At 44.4% G+C, this 25,392-nt stretch overlaps 1 protein-coding gene across 3 annotated transcripts in view; it reads left to right on the top strand.

Annotated features, from left to right (window-relative positions):
• The first annotated feature begins 1,256 nt into the window (after positions 1 to 1,256).
• Positions 1,257 to 25,392, top strand: part of STAC (SH3 and cysteine rich domain) — a 135,245-nt gene continuing 111,109 nt past the window's right edge. For all 3 annotated transcript variants that reach the window (XM_049870908.1, XM_049870907.1, XM_049870909.1), the window contains exon 1: positions 1,257 to 1,580. In XM_049870908.1, the coding sequence (XP_049726865.1) occupies positions 1,470 to 1,580 (111 nt within the window). In that variant the 5' untranslated portion in view covers positions 1,257 to 1,469. The remainder of the gene's footprint in view (positions 1,581 to 25,392) is intronic.

Genomic DNA, 25,392 nt, shown 5'->3' with positions numbered 1-25,392 from the left:
TCACAACAGGGAGCTTTCAGTTGAGGCCTGGGATGGAAAGAGAGCTAGATTTGTTCCAAAGGACATCAGTTGGCCAAACATGCAGGACAAGCTGCATAATTCCTAGGGTCCAGCCAGTGCAAAATGAAAATGTGGGTTCCATGTTCAAAAATCATTAGGAATTCCAACATGATGACGGCAGAGCAGTCAACCAAGTACAGGGCCCTATGTGCACAGGGGTGGTATGTCCATGAAGCTGAACTTGCAAACGTGTGTAGTGAACCAAGAAAATCTAAACCTAAATTTACAATTTTGTTAGAAAATTAAGGAGGCAGTTTTGTATTAATGAAAACAAAAACAAAAATGTTAAAATATCCAGGTATATTTCTTTTCCCTGTACACTGAGGTCTGTCTTCAAAAGAAACTAGGCTCTTCTCTCCCCTTACCCAATGGGGCCATCTTTAGGTTTCTAAAAAAAAAAAAAAAAAATCTAATAAGGTAGACCAGTTTGCCCCTCTGTGAACTGCCCTGAACTCCTCGTGGCTACGCTGAAACACCCCTTAGATCGTCAGCTATGAGGGTCCAGCCTTAGTTTGAGGCTCTACAGTCCAAAAACGCACGGACTTTGAAGCCAAAATGGGCTCAAATCCCAGCTCCATCATCTATAGTTCAGTGACTCAATGCAAATTACTTAGCCTCTCAGTTTCTTCATTTATAAAATAGAAGCGAGAGTAACTAGCTACACAGAGTGTTTGTGAGGATTAAACAGGCAAGGTGTGCAAAGGGCTTAGCATAATAAATGCATTAAAAAAAATAAGGGACAGCTGTGTGCCCACACATTGCATCAACTCCGCTTTAGAGCAAGGCTGAGTGAGGGAAAAGCAAGGTGCCCTCACGTCAGGGGACCCCCGCTCTGGTTTTGCTCTCCTTCCCTAAACTCTGTATAACTTAGCTAAGTCACTGTCGCTGTTCCTTGGGGTGAGGGAGGAGGAGCAGGTGGCCCCTCCTGGCCTTACCACTCACGGTTTTCTCTTCACTTGTCTGGGTCGGAATTTCATCATTTCTGGGAAAGACTCAGCCGGACGCCGTGCCCGTGCGCGCCCAGCCTCCCAGCGGAGCCTCGGGCGGGCGCGGCCCCCTGCCCTCCTCGCTTCTCCCGCGTTGGCCGCGCAGCCCCGCCCCGGAGCCGCCTCCCGCCTCCCTCTCCCCGGCTGCCGGGTGGCAGTCACGACTGTGCGGTCGCCGGCGAGGTGGCCGCGAGCGCGGCGCGGCGGGGCGGGACGGGGCGCGCTCTCCCTGCCCGCGGGAGAGCCAGCGAGGAGGGCAGGGCCCGCGGGGGCGAGGCGCCAGCGGGGCGCGTCGGCGCCTCGGCCAGGATGGGGGTCCCCGGAAGCCGGAGCTGAGCGGCCGAGCGCGCGGAGGGCAGGGCGCGCGGAGGAGGCGAGCCTCGCTGTTCCTCCCGGAGCCCAACACCGTTCCGCGCGGTCACGATGATCCCTCCGAGCGGCGCCCGCGAGGACGGGGTGGACGGGCTGCCCAAGGAGGCGGCGCGCGCCGAGCAGCCGCCCTCGCCTGCATCCACCAGCAGCCAGGAATCCAAGGTACCGCTCACACTTGCCCCAAGACAACACAACTCACTGTTCCCCCTCTCCCTCATCTACCCACCCTTGCTTCCTCCAAACTGGCGCTCGCGCCGGGGCTACATTGGGTCCCTAGTCCGACCAGGGTCCAAAGACTGTCACTCCCTTGAGACTTGAATGTCCGGCAGGGCTCGCTGCTGCTGATGCTGGTCCGTGTCCCTGTGGACCCAGCCTGGGCGCTCACACAGATCCGAGGCTTTGCGCTAGGCTGCTTGTATCCCGCGAGTACAAGCAATTCTCCTGGACCTTGGGCTCCGAGACGGCTTCCTTGGGTGGTGGTGGCTTGGCTGTTCCGTGCTTTGAACCTGCTTGTGCCCAAAATGCGTGTAGGTGTTAGGCGCTCTCTGGAGGCGGAGGGATGGAGACAGCTGAAGGAAGGTCCTTCACAAAGCTAGGACAGGGTCAGCCCAGGTTGTCAGTATCCCAAGGGTCTCGGAGACCCTTCGCCTGAACTAGGCTCATCCCCTAGCTTCATACACCGCTCATATCAGAAAACCAGGCACAGGGGAATGCTGTCTTCGCGAGAAAGTTGATCTTCTCTAGTGCAAGTTAGTACTCTAATAACTTACACTTGCTTTTATGAGGAGTTATACAAACACACATACACAAAACCAGCCCTCAGCACTTCTTCTGTCATTGTTAACTCTCCTGGGTGCCAGGCACGTGTTTGGAAATCTTGGAAGAGGCTCAAGTAAAATGTGGCTGCTAGTAGTGTGAAGCCAAATGGCACCGCAGCTGGGAGTGAAAATGGTAAGATGGAGTTTGTAGCTGTGTGGGTTAAATGCAGGGCTCCTGGCTGTTCATACAGATGTCTTGGTGAGTTCCCTAGGCATCCTTGGAATGTGAGGCAGTCCCTGTGAAGGAGCTAAGGGAAGGGGGTCCCCGTTTGGAGGGCAGCTCAAATGGGGTGCAGAGAAGTCCAATCCGTGTGACCCTTCATGACCCATCCCTGGAAGCCTTTGACAAAGTCAGCAGATCAAAAATCTCAGCCTAAAAGGCTGTTACGATTTGGTGGGATGCTGGGGACTGTGCCTTTCCTGGCCACCAGAACCCTTTGCTGTTGAGTCAATTCTGACTGATAGTGACCGTGTAGGACAGAGTAGAACTGCCCCATAGGGTTTTCAAGGAGAGACTGGTGGATTTGAACTGCCGACCTTTTGGTTAGCAGCTGAGCTCTTAACCACTGTGCCACCAGGGCTCTGGCCACTGGATGGTGATCTGAGAGAGCTTTATGCTGTTCTTATTTTATTTTAAAACTTTTTTATGATAAATTCTGGCCATCTGACCTGGGGCATGTACACCAACTTTTCTAAAATTCAGTTCCCTTATCTGGAAATGGCGGCAAAAGCCCAAACCTTCCGGAATCATTGTGAGGAATACTTGAGATGACCTAATGTCCATCGTGGTACAGTGTAAGGATTCAGCCAAGGCTTGTTCTTCTCCTTCCTGAAGTAAGGAGATGGGTCCATCTCGCTACAGATGATATACTCCAAAGCAGTCTCACTACGCACTCGTACGTACCACCTCTCCTCCAACCTGAAGTTTCTGAGTGTCTCATCATCATCTGTCATAGACCATCAGTCACCTGAGGGGTGTGAGTTAGTGACCATTTCAGAGGCCACCTAGGGTGCTCTAATGAGTGTAGCTAAACTCAGGAGTGGAACTGCGATTAACTTTTTGGATTGAGCTTATCACTCTGCGATGGGTATGTCTGAAAAGGGCTTAGCATTTGGGTAAAGAGGCATGTGCAAAGTCAATTGTATGGGTTTGCTATTTATTAGTGTCCTAAGGTAAATTCCTGGAAACCCTGGTGGCGTAGCGGTTAAGAGCTACGGCTGTTAACCAAAAGGTCGGCAGTTCGAATCCACCATGAGTTTCTTGAAACTATGGGGCAGTTTTTCTTTGTCCTGTAGGGTCGCTATGAGTCAGAATTGACTTGATGGCAACGGGTTTGGTTTTTTGGTTTAAAGGTAGATTCTTTGGCAAAGCAAAAGCTCGTTTAAGGTTTCAGATTTTTAAATGCGTCGGTTTTCCTGAAAGTGATCCAGACACGCACTGTGTGTTTATACATCCCTAAATGTGTTGCCTTGGCTTAGATGTTCTTGATCAGTGGAGATGGGCCATAGGAGGGAGCCCATGAACCACAGGAAACTGAAGGCAAAAGAATGTGCCTGAATGTACGTTTTTCTTGAGAGAGAAGCAGGCCATTCATGATTGTTTCTAAAGGCGTCCATGCACAGCTGAAAAGCTAACCTTCTAGTGGGGAGGAACCTGCTGTGAGGGATGGCCTGGAACAGGAGCAGAGACAGGCTCTATTCATTCTATACCAAGAACTCCACACCTCAAGCTCATTGGGCATTTACAGGGATCCTTCCACCCTGAAGATGAGAAGCTAGTGAGCAGAACATAAGCAAGACCTTAGAAGTAATTCCATCTTACTCTCCTGGGATGTGTCTGTCTGTGGAAACACTGCATGGGAACGAACACGGTCCGGCTCCTCCAGGCATTCAATTTGCTTGAGGAAATCTCTTACAATTATTTTTACATTTTAAAACTTTTTTTTTCCTGATTGCAAGAGTGGCAGATAGTCTTTGTAGAAATAGAGAAGCAAAAGAGCACCCATTGGCTTACAATCCATAGACAACTACTCTTACCATTTCGATCTACAGTTTATGTCTTTTTTCATCTGTTTTTAGATTTTACATAGTTGACGGAACAATAGTGGGTATCCACTGAGTGGTTGCTACATGTTAGGCGCAACTTTCATCTTTACAATAACCCCATGAGGGAGATTCTGTGGTTATTTCCACTTTATGGTGAGGGAAGGTTAGGTGACTTGCCAAAGATCACATAGCTAGTTGAAGTGACGTAAAAAGGACAGGGACCCTGGCTGCGTGGCTCTGGAGCCCAAGCCTTCCCCACTGGGCAGCTGCTCTCTCGCACGGGTCCCGTTTACGTCCTTCCACTTTCCCTAAGAGCCTGACCCAAGCATTTTACACAAGATTGTTTTGGTCTTCTCGTTTTAAGAAACCTTTGAAAATAAATCAACTTAGCTACATTATCATGTGAAATGGCTAAAGAGTAAATCTCGTCCGGTTTCTTTGCATCTGGTTTTGCTGCTCTTTCCCTGAAAATATATTTATGGAAGTAATTAAATGAAATATCACGGTATCATCTGGAAAATGGGGCCACAACAGTCAGTCCTTCCAGTCCAGATAGGAATGAAGAGCCAATGCCCTGAGCACACGAAATGTTTCCAGATGTCCATTTCCCTCGTAACATCCTTAAAATGCTAACCAGACACAGCACGCACAACTCTGTGTGTGTCTGTGTGTGTATACACATTGTCTGGGGAGAGGACTCATAGCTTATATCGGATTCAAAAAGGGTCTATAGCCTCCAGAGTTTATTTATATATCATTTTTCCACCACTTTTGAGGAAAACAAGACCCAGAGAGGTATAGTAACTTGCCTAATATGCAGTTAAATACCAGTTGCCGTCGTTGGCTCCAGCTCGTGGCAACCTCACGTGTGTCGGAGTAGAACTGTGCTCCATTGGGTTTCAATGGCTGATTTTTTGGAAGTAGATCACCAGGCAACAGCTGAGCGCATTAACCATTCGCATCACTCAGGGACTCCATCTCACAGATAGTATTAATTCCTTTGTCTAAGAATCCTGGCTTGAACCTCACAGGGTAATTTGCTCACAACAAACTCCTGTAACCACAAGTTGGTAAGATTGTTTATGTGGTTTTTCTTTTTCTTAAAATTTAGTTGAGTTGAAAAAGCTTCAAAAGCCACTGATGTACCTTACCCCTCTTTCTTTCCACTAGCAATTCCAGAAAGAGAATAGCCTAATTTGTTTTCTAAGTATCTGACAGAGGCAATTGAATACAAAGGAAAAACTCGCGTGCGAGCATTTCTTATTTAAGTGAATGCCTTCTCTTCTGCCTACTACAGACCACGTAGAAAGCCTGCTCGCGTCTAATGTGAAGGTTTGGTGTGGTGCCCTTTTGCATACGTTCTATGACCCATGGTCAGATGTCAATGATGTGGAGGGATGATAGGTTTTAAGGTCAAATAAATCAGAGTTCGAATCTCTTCTTGCCTGGTATCTCTGTGCTCTGTGACATGTCTCTATGACCATGGACAGATGTCCTCAGCTTCATCATATCTGGGATGGGGATGTTGATACACAGTGGGCATGGGTTTTGTAACATCCGTGAATATGTAAAACACCTAATATGTTGTGTGCATTCGGTAAGCATAAAGCACTATTTAATTTCTCTCCATGCTTCCAATGGGGTGGCTTCTGTTACTAACCCAAACCCAGTGCCATCGAGTCGACTAGCCAACCCCAGATGTCAACGCTGGAATAATTCAAATAACCAAAATTAACATTCCAATAGTACAACTGGGTTTTTCTCCCTTTGGACTTTTAGTTTTGCCATTGGAGTCCTGGTGGTGTAGTGGTTAAGCACTAAGCTGCTAAACAAAAGACTGCCAGTTCAAATCCACCAACCGCTCCTTGGAAGCCCTATGGGCCAGTTCTACTCTGTCATATAGGGTCGTTATGAGTCGAAATCCACTCGACTGCAAGGGATACCATTTTTGTTTTTTTTTATTGGCTGCAGTGAGTTTTCACCTCAGCTATTTTGCATCCCCAAGAAGAAAAGCCGTAGACCCACCCACCTGTGACTAAGATTTCTGAAAGGGCAACGTAAGCTACCCAGTGTCCCAGAGGAGCCTTGGGCCAAGGTGCCCCTCATTCCTACATGCACCTCTCTGGACCTGGGCCACCGTCCAAGCCAGGAGGAAGACATCCCTAACCATAAGCACTCACCTGCTTCTTCCACAAAAGTTTCTGTGTCCGTCAGTTTACTGAACGCCTACTTTGTGGGTAGCACATCCCAAACCTGGTGAAAGATATTTTATAAAAAGAAAGCAGCAGTAGCTACTATTGGTAAGGAATTTTACTTCTACTCGGGGAGAAGACCAGAGAAATGGAGCCTTGGCTTTGCCTTCAAATCACGTGGGGAACCCAGGTCATGGGCTAGACCAACTAAATGGAAATCTCGGAGAGAAGGCCCCATGCATCCGTGTTTTTAAGACTCCCTTGGTGATTTCATTGTGCAGCCAAGTTTGGGAAACACTGATCTAGACTATACAGAATTATAGAACGTCAGAGTAAGCAAGATTGAACGCCTTCCAGCCAAGCCTCCTGGAGAAATTTGCATTTGATCTCTTTTCTTCTTCACCTCCCATTCATACTTCATTTCAAATAAATGGCTCTGACAAAGGTCACCAGTGACCTCCAGGTTGCCAAATAATTTTAAGCAGATGCAGCTGTCTTTTCAAAGTTGATTATGTTCTTATCTAAGTTATTTTCATGATTATAAAAGTAGTAAGTTGCTCAGTGTGCCAAAAACCCTTTGCCATGGAGTCGACTCTGACTCATAGTGACCCTATAGGACAGAGTAGAACTGCCCCATAGAGTTTCCCAGGCTGTAAATCTTTATGGGAAGAGGCTGTCACATTTTCCTCCTGTGGAGTGGCTGGTGGGTTTGAACCTCTGACCTTTCGCCATCAGGGTACCATTTCCTCCATGTAAAAAAAATTTTTTTTTTTTTTTTTTTTTACATAGAGAACTGAAAAACAGGACAACATAAAGAAGAAAAAAAAATCATGTCTTATACAACCACCCAGAGATGAGGATTGTTACAATTTTTCTGTATTTCATATGTGTTTCCTATTCACACACACACACACTTAAACAAAATTGAGATAATAGTGTATACATAAATGTGTTTGGTGCTTTTTTTTTTAATGTTATCCATAAACAGTTTTCTTATACTCTTAGATAATCAATAACATGAATATTAAAGATGTCACAATATTGCACTTCATTGTTCTACCACATTCTATTTAATCAACCCCTTCTGGTTGCATAGTTAGTTTCTTTCCCAGCTTTCACACGTCTTAGTTATCTAGTGCCGCTCTGACAGAAATACCACAAGTGGATGGCTTTAACAAACAGAAGTCTATTCTCTTACCATCCAGGGGGCTAGAAGTTGGAATTGAGGGTGCCAGCTACAAGGGAAGGCTTTCTCTCTCTGTTGATTCCGGGGGAAGTTCTAGCCATCAGCCTTCCCTGGTCTAGGAGCTTCTCGGCGCCGGGTCCAAAGGATGCACTCAGCAGTACTTTCTTGGTGGTATAACATCCCGTCTCTCGGCTAGCTTCTCTCTCTCTTTTTGTTAAATATTTTATGGTGATTTTGGAGAAAATTTATACAGCAAATTAGGTTCTCATTTAATTCAGTGACATTGGTTACACTTTTCACAATGTGTTAACATTTTTATTATTTCCATTCTGGTTGTTCTGTTCAATTCAACAATTTCTGCATGTACAATTCAGTGACATTGATTACATCCTTCAAGTTGTGCCACCATTCTCACCCTCCTTCTGCCCCCTTTGCCGTAAGACCAGAAGAACTAGATGATGCCTGGCTATCATTAGTGAACATTTTGATCAAAGATTCTGTAGAAGAATCCTGACCAAAAGGGAGAAAATACAGAACAGAATTTCAAATTCTTATGGACCCCAAAATTTATGCAGCCATGGGGGCTGGATGGACCCCTGAAACTATTGCCCTGAGATAACCCATAAACCTTTAAAACAGAAATATCCTCTGAAGTCTTCTTAAACCCAAACAGTAGTTTAGCTTAACTGGTAAAGAATTTTTTTTTTTTATTGTACTTTAGATGAAGGTTTACAGAACAAACTAGCTTCTCATTAAACAATTAGTACACATATTGTTTTGTGACTGTGGTTACCAACCCCATGACATGTCAACAATCTCCCTTCTCTGTCCTTACATCTGATCAGGGTTGTGACCTGAGTAAGGGTGTTGCGTCCCACCCTAATCCGCTTTAACATAATCTAGTCTTGCCTCCTTAACCACAGGCAGAGATTAGGATTTACAACACATAGGAAAATCACATCAGATCACAAAATGAAGGACAACCATGCTGGGAATCACAGCCTAGCCAAGTTGGACGCATATTTTAGGGGGACACAATTCAATCCATATTAAATATTTAAATATTAAAAAAAAATTAAATTATACAGCCTGATGCATAAATATTTATATACATTTCTGATTAGTTTCATGGGAAGTAAAATTACTGATTCTCGGTATAAACACTTTTAAGGTCTTTTATTCTCACTGACACAGTGCCCTAATGAAAGGTTATAGCATACCCTTTTAAGTCAGCAAATTAGAAGAACAGAAAGTATTGACTTTTTAAAAATTGTTTTTAAAAATTGTTTTAACCAGCATTTATTCACTGTTGTTGTTGATGTTTGTTGGGTGCTGTTGAGTCAATTCCTATTCACGGCAATACCACCTGACAGAGTAGGACTGCCTCTTAGGGCTTACAGGAGCAAAAGGAAGGTCTTTCTCCCGAGGGAGGGCTATTTGTCATATGTTTTTTGATTATTTGTCTTCCTTCTTTTGTGAATTATCTGTTCATGTTTGGTCCATTGTAATAGTGTTCATCCATTTCCTATTGATTTTTAAGAATTCTTTATAAGCAGTAAAACTATGATCTTTCCATGCACATTGCTAACATCTTCCCAGATTGACATTTATTTTTTAATTTAGTTTACTGTCTTTTCAACATAGATTTCCTTTTTTATGTTCTTAAACATCTCAAGTTTATTTGGCTATGGTGTCTTCTTTCCCATTTATTTTTGGAAAGGTCTCCCCCACTCTAGGAGCAGATAAATATTAACCTATATGTTTCTCTAGATCCTGAAAATATACATTTTGCTTTTATCACTTTATCCATAATTTCTGTTGTCATGTAGTGGAATCTAATTTTTCCCAAATGATTAATCAATATTTCTAGAACCATCCATTGACAATGATTTGAAGTGTTAGATTTATTTTGTAATAAATGGCAATATAAACCATGTCATCTTATAGGGTCATCTGTCCTATTTTAATGACCCGTAACTTTATTTTGCATTTATTTTTATACTCTACTTTTGTTATTACTATTATAATGTTTCAAGTACTATAGCTTTATAATGGATTTTGCTACTTGAAACTACAAGTACCCTCTTGAGAATTTTACTTATTTATTTAGCTGCTCTCACCTGTTTGTTCTTCCATCAAGTTATAAAAATCCTATTTTGGAAACGACTGCCTGAAACTTTTCAGATCATTTCAGTGAAATCTTCAGAGCAGTGAGTTTTCTCGTCCGGGAACATCGTATATCTCTTTAGTTATTGAAACTTCTTTTATGTCTCTCCTAAATGCTTGGGAATTTTGTTAAAATGTTTTCTGTCCAGTTCTCTGCTAGCTCATTCCTGAGTGTCTTACACTCTAGGCTACTATTAAGAGCCATCTCCTTTATATTTTCTACGGGGATAGCCATGGAACCCTGGTGGCACAGTGGTTAAACCACTCAGCTACTGACCGAAAGGTCAGTGGTTGGAATCCACAAACCACTCCTCGAGAGAAAGATGTGGCAGTCTGCTTCCCTAAAGATTCCAACCTTGAGAACCCTATGGGGCAGTTCTGCTCTGTCCTACACACGAGTCTCACTTGACTCAGGAGCAGTGGTTTATTTGTTTATAACTGTAAAAAGGGGATGGAGTCAGTAGGAACATGGGCTTATGGCATTAGAACTCCCAAAGTATGGTAAAGATTAGTGGAGGTATCAGGCTAGTGCTGACTTACTTCAAATGCCACCGTGTTGGTGCTAAGGAGTAGCGTTAACTCTCATGTGTCCACCCATCCACTCTGGAAGCCACTGTCAATAAACACATTACTCCGAAAAAATTAGTCAGTGAAGGCCCTGTGGATCGTAATGGTCTGATCCTGTTGTGCTCCATGCGTTGTGCTCATGTACATTGCTAACATTGTCCCCGAGCCTGAGAAAAACAATACAGTGCTCTCAAGACAAATCCGTTTCCAGCCAGCTCATTCCCTACGCCCTTCTTCTGCACCAAGTTACTCCCGACTGAATCATTCCTTAAGACCCCCTTCTTCCTAAATTCTGAACTTCTTACTCATGTTTGGAATTGGTTTGAGACAGCCTTGTTCTTAGCTTACTAAGAGTTTCCATTGGGAATGGATGTGAATTTGTTTCAAATAATTTTTTGGCAAGCATCAAGGTAATCGTGTGATTTTTGTTTTTGTTTTTTTGTCCTTTGGCCCCTTTATGTGATGAATTATATTAATAGCTATCCTAATATTAAACACTCTGTACATTCCTGGAAAAAGTCCTACTTGGCCGTGGGGATTTTCTTTTAATAGACTGCTGGGTTTCGATTGCCAGTGGTTTCTTTATTATTTTTGCATCTGTGTACATAAGGGAGATTGGCCTGTACCTGTCACTTCTGTGTTCTTGGTCAGACTTTATATTTAAGGCTATGCCAAGTTTAAAAAAATGATTTGGGAAGACGTCTGTGGATATTTGTGTTTGTTTTTGTTTCTTCCTATAAGAAAAAAAAGTATAGAACACTGTAAAAGCCAATCAAGCCCGTTGCTGGTGAGTCGATTCCGACCCTATAGGACAGAGTAGTGCTTCCCCATAGAGCTTCCGAGGAGCAGCTGGTGGATTCGAACTGCCGGCCTTTTGTTTAGCAGCTAAGCTCTTAATCACTGCACCAACAGTGGATAGAACTCATAACTAATCCCTTTTTTGGAAGTTTGAAAGAAACTACCCCAGTAATATCTAAACCTATCACCTATTTTAAAATAAATTTTGAAAACATTTTTCCAATTTTTATTCTATTCTTTTTTATGATAAATTGGCTTGAATAAAGTTTTTGAATTTGTATTCTGCCATAAAATTATCCATTTCAAATAAATTTTTTATGGAAAATTTTTTTAATTCTTTTTTTTAATTTTATTATACTCTAGGTAAAAGTTTACAGTGCAAATTAGCTTCTCATTCAAAAATTTATACACAAATTATTTTGTGATGTTGATTGCAATCACCACAATATGCCAGCACTCTCCGCCTTTCCACCCTGAGTTCCCTGTACCCATTTGTCCAGTTTTCCTCTCTCTTTCTGCCTTCAGGGCTTGGCTCGTGGGCAGGTGTTGCCCATTTAGTCTCATATACTTGACTGAACTAAGAAGAATGTCTCTCACATATGTTAATGTTTGTTTTATAGGCCTGTCTAATCTTTGGCTGAAAGGCGGACTTTGGGTGTGGCTTCAGTTCTGAGTTAGCAGGGTGTCCTGTTACCATAGTCTCAGAGGTTCCTCTAGTCTGTCAGACCAGTAAGTCTGGTCACTTTTTTGGTGAATTTTAATTTCATATAAATTTTCATAACATTGCCGGATGAGTTATTGTAGGACAGCCCTGGACCTCCCATTTCTTCCACGTCTCTAGCAGGACTTCTGCGAGCCTCCGTCCTGTGGACACCTCCTCCCTGTAGTTCTCTGTTTTTGTAGTCCGTGGATCCCGTGGATCTGGATTGGGAATCGGGACAGTTAGACACTGGTGCCCATGTCTCCACTTACCCAAAGAAAGGGCCTCTTGTTCCCTCCTTAAGCCTGTCACTCCTTTTTGGTTCCCTTCCCACTGCTTTAACAGTTTGTCTCTGGTCATATTTGCTATCTCTTCCTCCGCGACACATCCTTGAATTGTTGATCTTCCCCAGCATTCTGTTCTCAGCCATCAACCCTTCCGACTCTCCACAGTCCCTCTGGGTCCCTTGCAAGATAGATCTTACTTATTATTTCATCCACCAGCTAATAACTCCAAAATCTGAATCCACCCAGACATCTGTCTCCTGAGCTCCAGACCAATACACCCACTGCCCTTTGGACAATTCATCTTGATGCCCTAGATACATTTTAAACTCAACGTGTCCTCAACTAACCCTGTCACTCTCTACTTAAACTGCTCTTCTTGTGTTCTCCTCCAGAGATCATTGTCATCCATGGAGTCAACCAAGCCAGACGACCAGGAATCATCCTTGATGACTCTGAGGGGTTCTGAGGTCAAGAGCAGAGGGAGAGATGCTTGGCAGGCAGTGGATAGGAGAGACGAGATAGGTCTTAGGTCTCCAGAGGCTGCTCATTTATTTAAAAAAGGGAAGATGTGCCTGTTGCCTTGTAGTCCCTGAGTGACGCAAATGGTTAATATGCTTTGCTCCTGACCGAAGGGCGGAGGTTGGGGTCCACCCAGGGGCTCCTCAGAAGAAAGGCTTGCTGATTTGCTTCTTAAAAGTGAATCACTGAAAACGCTATGGAGCACAGTTCTACTCTGACACACATGAGGCCGACGGTAACTGTTTTCACCTGTTGCCCATTCCTAAGGGTCTCCATAGCTGGCATTTCATGTTTTCCTCAGGTCTAGGAGGAGCCGTGACTGTGACGTGAAAGACTGCGGTCAGACACAAGAGAACGTGTCAAGGAGGGACCCAAAACATCCTAGGCTGGTGGGAATGCCACTGCTCCCTCGCCCTCCAAACTGACATCAGCAAGAGAAAAAAGAGGAGCCAGAGTTCTGTGTCCCCCTCACAAGCATCCCTCATCCCCCTCCCATCCCCCATACTCTCCATTTTATCAGAACATGGTAACTTGGAGACCATGGGAAAGAACCCCATCATACCATGTATGTCAAGCACCAGGGGCTGTAGGGCCCCTTTCCTCTCTCTCAGTTTAATCTCCATACATATCTAAACATCTGCTGATCCCATCCTGTCTCCAGCCTCCCCAGAAGTCGTTACCTTCCACTTGACCCTATGGAATTCTTTCACTCTTCTGCAGAGTCCTCTCTGTCATCAGCTTCTTTTCCAATGTGCCCCTCACTTCTTCCTGTGACACACAGTCCTCCCCCTGCAGGCCACTCAAGTGGTAGATATTTTCTCTTCTCTCAGGCCTGGAGGCTGGGGAGGCAGCCTTACTGCTATTTCTAAATTATTGCTCCCCCCTTAGAACTTGTAGTTTAAAACCCCTGCCCTCGGGCTCTCCCACCACTGCTAGCGTAGTCACCTGCCAACCGCAGGTGGGTCTCTCCTTTCTGCACAGTGGTAGCTCCCGGCTCACACTCACTCCACTGCTACCAGCCGGTTGCTGTTGAGTTGATTCCTACTCATGGTAACCACGTACGTGTCAGAGTAGAACTCGTGTCCATAGGGTTTTCGATGGTTGCTGTTGAGTCGATCCTACTCATGGTAACCACGTACGTGTCAGAGTAGAACTCGTGTCCATAGGGTTTTCGATGGTTGCTGTTGAGTCGATTCCTGCTCATGGTAACCACGTACGTGTCAGAGTAGAACCCGTGTCCATAGGGTTTTCGATGGTTGCTGTTGAGTCGATCCTACTCATGGTAGCCACGTACGTGTCAGAGTAGAACTCGTGTCCATAGGGTTTTCGATGGCTAATTTTTTAAAAGTAAATCACCAGACCTTTATTCTGAGGTGCCTCTGAGTGGACTCTAACCTCCAACATTTTGATTAGCATCAAGCACGTTAATCATTTATACCACTAAATAGGAGCCCTGGTGGTGCAGTGGTTACAAGCTTGGCTACTAACTAAAAGGTCAGCAGTTCAAATCCACCAGCCAGTCCTTGGAAACCCTATGGGGCAGCTCTACTCTGTCCTATAGGGTCGCTATGAGTCAGAATTGACTCGATGGCAACAGGTTTTTTTGTTTGTTAATCTTGGGTAGTTTGCATGTCCTGGAGATGACTCTTTAGATACCCTGACTCCTTTGATCCTGTCTTCCACCCTTTTCTAGCTCAGCCACCTGCTCGAGTGAACATTCACAAGACCTTGTCATTATAATGATTGTACCCACTCCAGAATCTCCGTTTCAAGCTTCCCACTCTGTGACCACCACCTGGTATCTTTCCTTCTAATTCCCTTTCTCTAGCACCCCTATTCCAGTAACATTTCAAACACACCAAATCATAAAGTTCATTAAACCTTTAAACCTACCCCCTATTTTCACTGTCCCTCAGTTTGTTGTTGTCATTAGGTGCCGTCAAGTCAGTTCGGACTCATAAAAACCCTTTAGGACAGAGCAGTACTGAACTGCTGACCTTTTAGTTAGCAGTCGAGCTCATCACAGTTTCCCCTTTTTCATCATTGTAATTACTCCTCAACTCTCTAGCCCCGCTGTCCCTTTGTTCAAAGTCACAGAGGGAGACTCACCTTGCCTAAAGCCAATTTCATGAAGATTATGGCTCTTCCCATGGCTACAAGACAGAACACAATGTAAAACTGGGAGACTTCTTGTCAGACCACAGCTTAACAAACGGAAGCGTCTCAAATGTGCTAATGTCTCATCACCGTGAATTGTCTTCCTTCCAGAGAGAGTAACTTCAACCCAGTTCTGACTGGAAAGTGTTCTAGAATGTTATGGATTTTATGAGCTTGTTTGAGAAAACAGTACACATCATTTCATAGGTGATGTGTTCATTTGTTCTTGCAGTTAGGGGTATTTTGGCAACCCTTCTTTCATAGACTGCCTATAGGGTGACTTTTGCATCTGATAGTCCAATTTGTCATAGATCATAGGGTCGATGATGGGAAGTATTATAAACTTGTAGATCAGGAGCCAAAAGCAAAATGCCAAGCTATCCGGTGACCTGGCTGTTAGGTGGCCCTTCACTTGTTTTGTCCACACCTGGTTGGCCAGCTGCACAAAGAGGCCAAATCTTGGTCTCTGGCCTGCACACCTGGTTCCCAGGCTGCAGACTGTGAGAGTGAAGATCCATCCCAGAAGCTCTGGGACAGACAGAGGCCCAATTCTGTGCCCCAGACAGCCCCATGTAAAATGGAGCCACCTGTGTTCAAGTGTTTTGGAAAATGCTAGAGGAAGTGGATGGGGGAAGGAAAGGATTAATGCACTTAGAAAGGGAGATGGGAGCAAGGCTCAGGTCTAAGGAGGTAAAGCAACAGAGTGACAGTGACTGCCCTTTAAAGCCTCATGTTCTAGACCCAGCGCTCAATGCCTTCCTTAGACTGCCTCAGCCCCTGCAAGATAGGGGGCTTTCCCACTTGACAGATGATACGCAACTGGTAACTGTCAAATTAAGGAGCCCTAGTGGCACAGTGGTTAGGCACTTGGCTGCTAACCAAAAGGCCTGCCGTTTGAACCCACCAGCAGCTCCACGGGAGAAAGATGTGGCAGTCTGCTTCACTAAGGATTAAAGCCTTAGAAACCCTGTAGGGCAGTTCTACTCTGTCCTATGAGTCGGAATCAACTAGATGGCAATGGGTTTGTTTGTCTTTTAACTATCCAATTCAGGTCATCTGGCTCTAAAGCCTGTGTTACTATGTTCCACATTCAGATAGATATAGACAGATAGATAGCCGTCAAGTCGATACTGACTCATAGCAACCCTATGGAACAGAGTAGGACTGTCTCAAAGGATTTCCAAGGAGTGGCTGCTGGATTCGAACTGCCAACCTTTTGGTTAGTAGCTGAGCTCTTAACCACTGTGCCACTAGGGCTCCAGAGATAATGATATAGATATATAAGTAGATATATGATAATAGCTGCTCATCTACTATTGAATGATCATTTGTCCATGTGTCATATAACCAACCGTTTGAGTGTCATGGGTCATTATGAGTCCTAGTCCATAGAATGTGGAAGGAACATTGGAGGTTATCACAGGAAATTCTGTGATTTTAGGGTTAATTAAACCTAGGACCAGAGAGGTTGAATTATTCTCGTAGTTACACAGCAAGCACTATACCCCAAAACCACAGAACAGACCAAGGAGGCCTAGATGTGGAGTTGGGAGGCCTGGGATGACCTTTGCAGAATATCATCCAGAATGATTCGAGCCACCTAGAAAGGTCCTGTTAAAACACTAATTGCTGGGACCCACAACTAGAGTTTCTGACCGGGTCAGTCCAGGGCGGGACCTGAGATTTCTCAGTTCTAACAAGTTTCTGGTGATGCTGACCTGTTGGCACAGAGGTCACTCTTGGAGAAACACTGCCATGTAGGTTTCTGCCTTTTCTGTATGTATGTGGCACCTGTACTGTTAATTTAGTGCATCTGCCATAATTACATACAGGCGTTCTCTTGATCCAAGATGGCGTGGAGACAGCCCCTGGGTGTATGAGGGCTCTGAATGTAGCCTCTGTCACCCAACAAATGGCCAGAATTAAATCACCTGGCAAGGAGGGCAGTGCCAAGACCACGATGCATTGGCCCAGCCTCTCCTCCACTCCCACGCCTCACGTCTACTTCCCCAGCTTGTGGACTTCAGGAAGGCAAAGGAGGTTCATAGCGCCGTAACCTACTTGCTGAAACCTCCAAACAACCTTCCGTGTTCATTTTAAAAGAACCAGAGAGCCAAGCTTCTAAAAAATGTTTCTGTCCCTAAATTTTGGACTCATATTGACTTTTACCAATGAGTCTCCATCCCTTCTAGAAATAAAGGAACATATGAGCAACTGAAGGGTCATGAAGAAGGCCAGAGGGACCCTCCAGCTATACATTTGCTTGACAGGGATTTCACATCTGAAGACAACCTCTAATCCATCCACAGCTTGAACCAGCTTTTTCTGGCATATTCCTAGAGGTACGCTCGTGTTCAGAAAAATGTTCCTTCCTTTAAAAGGCATTAGCAAAAAGACAGTAAGTTGTATTACTTCTAAAGCCTTGCAGAAAGCTGCCATAAGGACCTGGATAGAAAATGGCAAGTGTGTCAGATTGGAGCTACAGTTAGAAATGCTGCCCGGACCCAAGGAAGCCTGCCCTGGCTGGTTTAGGAGCCCAGGTAGGAATGACGCTGCAAAAGCAGTAGCAATAAACAGCCCAGGACCCCCCAGCTGCTGCCTTCAGGCTCCTGGAACCTGCCTCCTCTGCCAACTGGGAAAACAGAACTGTGGATTCTTCAGAGCCTTGTGTCACAGCAAGACAGAACCAGCTGTGTAATTTATAGGGTCCAGGAAAGGTGAAAATGCAGGGCCCCTTCAAACAAGAATTTCAGGCGACAACAGCGGAGCGTTAAACAAAGGCTGTTCCAAGTGCGGCCCTGTGCGACCAGTGGGGTGCCCACGAAGCTGGCCTGCAGCAAGACTCCCATTGCAGAGTGTGGCGCAGGAAGGGAAGGGGGTGAGATTTCCTGAGGCCTTGCTGTGTGCGAGGTGATCCACGTCGATTATTCCAGTTACTGCTCACTGTACACATGAGGAAACACGGAGGCCAAGGTTCAGGAAGTGAAGTGGCTTATCCATGGCCACGTGGCTGATTGATGTCTGCACCGATTCGCGTCCATTTCCGGCTCACAGGTCCCTCTTTGTTTGTTTCCACTTTTCCCCATCCACACTTCCACATTTCAAGTCCCTGAGGCCGGGACGGCTTGTGGGGAAGGCACTTACATCTGTTTTCAAATTGTTTTCCCTGCGAGGCCAAATAGCGAACATTCAATAAAGTTTTTTTTTTCTTTAATAATTGCAAGAATTAATAAATGATCCTGATTTAGCACTGCTGTTGTCATCATTAGCTGCTGTCACATCGGCCCCTAACTCGTGACGACCCTGAGCGCAACGGAACAAAACGCAGCCCGGTGCTGTCCCATCCTCGTGATCAGCTGCAGGTCAGATCATTGTGATCCACAGGATGTTCAATGGGTGACTTTGGAAGTAGGTCGCCAGGCCTTTCTTCCTAGTCTGTCTTGGCCTGGAAGCTCCTATGAAACTTGTTCAGCATCATAGTAGCACAAAAGCCTCCACTGACGGCTGGGTCATGGCTGCGATGAGATGCATTGGCTGGAATCGAACCGGAGTCTCCCACATGGGAAGGCAGGAATTCTACCACCAAACCACCACTGTACCCTTAATACTAACAGTAATATTAACACTATCACTAACGGTAATGCTAACACTAATGCTAAGAATAATATTAACACTAATACTAACAGTAATACCAACACTAATGCTAACACTAATAATACTAACAGTAATATTAACACTATGACTAACACTAACAGTAATGCTATTACTATTACTAACACCAATGCTAATGCTAACACTAACAGTAATACTAACTATTGCTGACACTAATACATTAATACTAACACTATTACTAACACTAATACTAACACCCTATTACTAACAGTAATACTATTACTAATGGTAATACTAACACTATTACTAATATGATTACTAACAGTAATACTAACACTGTTACTAACAGCAATACTGACACCAATACTAACACTATTACTAATACTAACACTAGTACTACTACTAATAAAGGCGGAAACACAGGAGGAGAAGGGGGGAGGGGGAAGAGGGAAGGAGAAAGAGGGCCAGGAGGAAGGAGGAAAGATGACATGGACATTACCGTGTACCATTTTACAGGCCTTATCTCATTTAATCCTCACAGGCTGCTGCCCAAGGCTCCAGCCTCAGGGTGTCTGTCCAAGCAACTGAGAGCATTAGTCAGGAGGTCATCCAGAATGGACTCAGAGGACAGACACAGGAGCAGAGCCCAAGATAATTCCAGACTTCAAAAATCATGATGAGAAAATAATGATGATGATGAATATAAAAGGCAGCTCTACCCAGGAATAAAATGCATAAGAGCATTCAACTTTCAGAGTAAAGTCCTCCATACGTTGGCACATGTGAGGGTCTCCTTCCTGCCTGCTTGGCCCCCACCCACATATCCTAAAGCAAAGCTTGCTTGCCCAGTCCACACCGACTCAGGAGAGCAGTCTGTTCAGATGGGCTTATCTACACAGGAAACCCACCCCAACTACCTATACTGATCAAGCTAGTCCTTTACGCATATGAACAGACAGCCACAGCATGAAAGAGGACAGGATGCATAAACCGAATTGGCTCCGAGAAATAAGAGGTAACACAAGGAATGGGACTGACCTTAAAAACTTTCCAACTGATACCTTCAGAGAGATTCGAGAAGTATTCCATGTCAAAAGAACAGGCTTCTATATTTTTAAAAAGGAAAATCTAGACATAGGAATAAATTTTTTTGAAAAATAGGATTGACAAAATGAAAAAGAAAATTAATACCAGGCCTGAAAAATAGAATGGGCAAATCTGAAGAATGAATCAGTGAAATGGAAGATACAGTAAGGAAATCTCCCAAAACATGTAGCAAAAGACAGTTTAGAAGAGAAAGCTCAGGAGATACTGCAAATGGAAACAAGAGGTCAACCAGTCATCTCCATTACGCAAGGACAGCTAAAATGGAGATGAGAAGGAAATTAAAGAAGAAAATTAAAGTGTCAAAATATATAAAAAGGAAAATAGAAGAAAATTGGATTTAAAGAATCTTGGAAATGCCAAACAGGAAAAGAAAAAGTATAAAATTGCTTCATGAAAAATGGAGAGAACAAATGTGTACAAATCAGCAGAATCATGATGACATTTACAAACGACACCAAAACCCAAACCCGTTGCTGTTGAGTCAGTTCCGGCTGCCAGCGACCTACAGCGCAGAGTACCACTGCCCCACAGGGTTTCCAAAGCCGTAAATCTTTACGGAAGCAGACTGCCACGTCTTTCTCCTGTGGAATGCCTGGTGGGTTTGAACCAAAGACCTTTTGGTTAGCAGCTGACTGCTTTAACCACTGTGCCATCTGAGTTCTTTCTAAACTATAAGGATAAAGAAAAAACCCTAGAAGTTTCCGGAAATTAAAAAAAAAAAAAAACACAGGTGGCCTTCTCATGAGATTCAGAGGACCATTTGACTGTAAGTAAAAGTCAAGTGTGCCGTGGTTCAAATCCTGAGGGAAAAGTATGTTGAACTTAGAATCCAATATCATGTCATTAGGATGACTCTGAGAAAGAAAGTCTCCCTAAAAAGCACAGATAGAAATTAAGCTCTGGATAAAGCATTAGCAAAGGAGAGCCAGCAGTGTATTGAAAAAAAAAAAAAGTCTATTATGCAATGAATTTTTCATAACCAAGAAGAATGTACCCCATTAAAACAAGGACAATGTAATATAAATGGATGTATGTAATCTCCTACTTTGACACAAAACAGTAGAAAAACCCCATGACTCCACAGAATCAACTGGAATTCCTGATTTCCAAAAAGAATTCTTCACATGCTAGGACTTAAGGTATTTGCTTGTTGAAGGGTACCCACCAGAGAAGCACGGCAATCATCCCATGGAGCAGTGAGCCACGAGTTCCCGTTTGTCTGAGTTACTCAACGCTGTTCTGAAAGCCCAGGGCGGGGAAAAATAAAAAAGTAAAAATACTGAAAACAAAGAGACAGAGTGGCCATCGTTAGCAGTTGATTGGAATGTCTATCTGTTTAAGAGAATAAATTGAAGCTTTCAGGACTAATAGGACAATTCTGTACGTTACAAGTTCAAAATGCAGCACACAAAATCCATTCGTTTTCTTTACACTAGCAACAATTATGACGTACCCAAAAGGTTGGCAGTTCGAACCCACCAGCCGCTCCTTGGAAACCCTATGGAGCAGTTCTCCTCTGGCCTATAGGGTCGGTGTGAGTTGGAATTGACTTGATGGCAACAGATTTGGGTTTAGGAATACACAAACATTACAGAAAGTCAAATATTTATAATCAAATTATGGATTTCTAAATAAATGGAAAGACATGACACATTCTTTGGCTGAGAAAACTCAATATTGTAAAGATGTCAGTTCACCTAAATAAATACGTAAATTCAAGTGAATTCCAATCCTATTCCAACAGGGCTTTTTCAGTGAAAATTTGCAAGCTCATTTTGCCATCCTTCCAGGAGAATTACATAAACCTTGTAAACCAGTCTCTTCAGCTGTCGCACTGGCATTAGGTTTCATTATAATGAAACCTACTTCAAAACCTAATCGTGAGAATCAAATGATATAACGTATAAAGCAGTCAGCACAATGCCCAACCCATTGCAGCACCCAGAAATACTAGTTTTTATTTATATTACTCTTATTCAATGCACCTGTGCACACAAAGATATGAATTACAATATCCTTTGCAGTACTGCTTGTATAGCAAAAACGAGAACGGCTTCAGACGCCCATCAATATCATGATTAAGTACAATACACCGTATTTGTAGCATGGAAAAGATTATGCAAATACCTGTAACCCAACATGGAAAGAAACAAGTCACAGAACAAAATGCATAGAATAATTCCATTTATGTGAAGAGCGTATAAATGATAGATTAAAAGTTTTAAATAAAAGTAAGGAAAAGTAAGAAGTTGCTCAGGAATTATGCTCAACAAACGGTTACGAGTTGTTTCTGTGGAAACTAAGATTGATGATGATAACGAGTAATCTTTCCTTATTACAATTATATCTTATAGTATTTGAAGTTTTTAAAAGATCACATATTACTTTTTTATTTTAAACACTATGAAATGGGAAAGCAAAGAACATGTACCAGGCCCAGCTGGGCTTGAGGAGATCCTGGTGCCAGCAAAGCAACTCTCATAGCCCCTTTCCCCTCTTGCATCTCCATCTCCACGCTCCCAAGCCCCCACCCCATCCCTCTCGCCATTTAACTATAACTGCCCCAGCAAAGCCCCAGTCCCACACAGGCCACCCACAATGAAAATTATGAGGTCCCCCACTCTGATTGAGGCCCCACCTGGGTTCTCCCTGAAGAAGCAGCCTAACACCAAGCTGGAGGCCTCACCTCAATGCCATCCTTGCCAGAGCCAAGTGCAAGCCCCTCAGCCACCCACTCTCCGTCCTAGCTTTATCTCCATTCTTGTCTGAGCTTGCTACCCCTGACTTACTACCTCAGATTCCTCAATTCCTCCAGTCTTCACTGCGTCCTCTGGAGCTGTGAGGTATGATAACCACACTCCCTTATATTGTGAGGCTCTTCACAGTTCCTCCTTCTGGTGGTTCACTGAAGCCAGACCCTCCGCAAGGCACCTAGCTCCCTGCGGCCCTCTCCAGTGGAGGCTGCTCTGGTTACTATCTCATGTTGGGAAAGTGGAGCAGAAGTTCTCCTCACCGCCCAGGGCTGCCTACAGGCAGTTACTCCTTGCTGTTTCAAGGCCTGGCATCATCTCAGCCTTGCCTCCCTCTTAGTCTCGTATCTGGCTCATTCCTTAGGCACACATCACACTTCAGCAGCTATGAGCCACATAGGGTTCCCTGAATATATCATGTGTTTCTTCCTTCCACATTGTGCTCTTCCTTCAAAAAATCAGCCTCTCTTCTCAACTTTCAGCCCCTCTTCCCACTCAGCAGGCTGGGTGAAAGGGTGTGGCTGAGGTCTGCTTTGCTGGACACAGACTCTAAGATGGAGATTTGCATGCAGGGAGTTTATGAAGAGGCATCCTTTGGGAACCAGCCCTGAAAGGGACTGAGGAGGATGGAGCGGGTAGGGGGAGATGTTGAACTCTAATGCAGGCACAGCGAAGACCTCAGATGGGTCCACGGGGAGCTCTGGAGTTGGGATGGCCCATCAGCATTGTTCCAAATTGGTAATGACCGGGGCCTATACCCTCACATCCATCAGCCAGCGAGGAGGCCTGACCTTGGGTGGGGCAGCTTCTTCCACTGAGCCTACAGCACCAACCTTTCAGCATCGGGGGGATGAGGCGAGTAATCTATACCACGGCTTCCACTGCGTGACCCTTTTCTTTGCTCCCACGTATGTACTGTCTGCACATCAGGATGTATTATGTCAGCCTTCCCTCTAGACCATAACCAAACCCATAAAACCCATTGCCATCGAGTCGATTCTGACTCATAGCCACCCTGTAGGACACAGTAGAACTGCCCCATAGGGCTTCCAAGGAGCGGCTGGTCGATTCGAACTGTCTACCTTTCTGTTAGTAGTGAAATGCTTAACCACTGTGCCACCAGGGCTCCCATGCTAGTTCAGGGGTTGTCAAACTATGACTTGTGAGCCAAGTTCAGCCAACCGTCTGTTTTTGTAAATAAAGTTTTGTTGGACACAGCCCCACCCATCATTTACATGTTGTCCGTGACTCCCTTCATCTGTGATGGCAGAGTTGAATAGTTACAACTGAGAGCATATGGCCATCAACGCCTAAAATACTTACTCTCTGGCTCTTTATAGAAAACCTTTATTTGATGCTTGCTCTAGAGCCTGCAGTCCTTGAGGCTGGGAGTTCCTACCTTATATTTCATAACTTGTGCCTGGAAATTCAATTTTGTAGGAATGAATTTATATATGGATGAATAAGTCACAGGAACCTGAGTTTGATTCCCGGATGTGCCATTCAAAAGCTGTGATCTCAAGCACATTGTTTAACCGTTCTAAGCCTCTCGGGTTCCTCATTGATAAAGTAGCGTTGATGTTACTTCCTTTTCAAGGTTGTGGTAGACTTTAAATGAGAAAGCCTGTATCGATTACTAGCACGGTACCATGTACATACTATATGTTCACTTAAATGAGGTCCACTGGGTCTACTCAAAAAGTCGTGTGACATCTAAAGGCTGGATTATCTCCTCCTTCCCTGTTGGGGTAGACTAGATGTTAGTGGTGCTGATTTTATAAAAATCTTTAGAACCTGCCAAAATATAACACCTTTCTTGATGCGTAAATGTGATAGACAGTCCTGATGGTCCTCAGAGGTATCACGCTATGTATCCAGCCCAGATTCTAATTAATTGGAGCAAGCCAGATGCCATAAATGAGAAGTGCTGTCATTTGGGGAGTGACTACTAATCAGTCATAGCTACTCAGAATTTCATTTCATTGGCAGGTACAGCCATGCCTGAAATTTGCCAGTATGAAATTTGCAGGCCAGCACCAGGAGATCTTCACAGCAAGATTTCCAGAAGGGATGGTTCCTGCACATTTGATAGGGCCTTAACTGCAGGGTGATGCGAACAGTGAAGGGCTCAGTCACTCATCGAAAGGTTGAAGGTTCAAATCCACCCAGAGGTGCCTTGGAATAAAGGCCTGGCAGTCTACTTCCAAAAGATCAAAGCCACTGAAAACCCTATGGACCACAGTTCCTCACTGAAACCCCCAGGGCTGGCATGAGTTGGAATCAGCTTGATGGCAACTGGTTGGTTGGTTTGTTGGTTTCTGCCTTTACATGAGCAGCCTCGTTAATTCTATTGTATTTATTTAGTGTAATACTGGCTGCTGTGAACCCCCAGAGTTAGTGGCTTACCACAATGAAGTTTATTTCTTACTTACCCAACAGTCAAAAGTGAGTGTATTAGTTTTCTGTTAGTATTAGTTTTTTGCATAAAAAATTACCACAGACATAACCAATGAAAACAACACAGATCATTATTTCAGTTTCTGTCTGTCGGGAGTCTCGGTACCCATTAGCTGGCTCCTCTGCTTAGGGTTTCGCCAGGGTGAAATCAAGGTGTTGATCAGGACTGCGACCTCTGAGGCTTGGCGTCCTCTTCCAAGCCCACTGGTTGTGGGAAGAATTTATTTTCTTGCAGTTATAGGGCTGTTTTCTTGCTAGCTGCCAGCCAGGGATGCTTTCAGCAACTAGAGGCCACCTTCATATCCTTGCCACATGGCCCCCTCTTCTCACAACATGGCAGCCTGGTTCTTCAAGGCCAACAGGGCTGTCTCATTCCAGTCTGCTAGGATGGAGTCTTATATAACAAAATGTAATCATCAGAGTTACTATCCATCACCTTTCTCATATACTATCCCATCATATTCACAGGCCCTGACCATACTCTAGGGGAGAGGATTATGCAGGGCATGTGTTCCTGCACTCCTAAGAATTCCACATCTGTCTCTTCTCCTTCTCCCCTTCCTTCCTTCTCCATCTTCTTCTTCCTCTTCTCCTGCTCCTCTTCCTCCTCCA

This window comes from Elephas maximus, chromosome 27, assembly GCF_024166365.1.
Source record: "Elephas maximus indicus isolate mEleMax1 chromosome 27, mEleMax1 primary haplotype, whole genome shotgun sequence".
In the NCBI taxonomy this organism is placed as follows: Eukaryota; Metazoa; Chordata; class Mammalia; order Proboscidea; family Elephantidae; genus Elephas; species Elephas maximus.
This window is presented reverse-complemented; position numbering and strand designations above follow the sequence as displayed.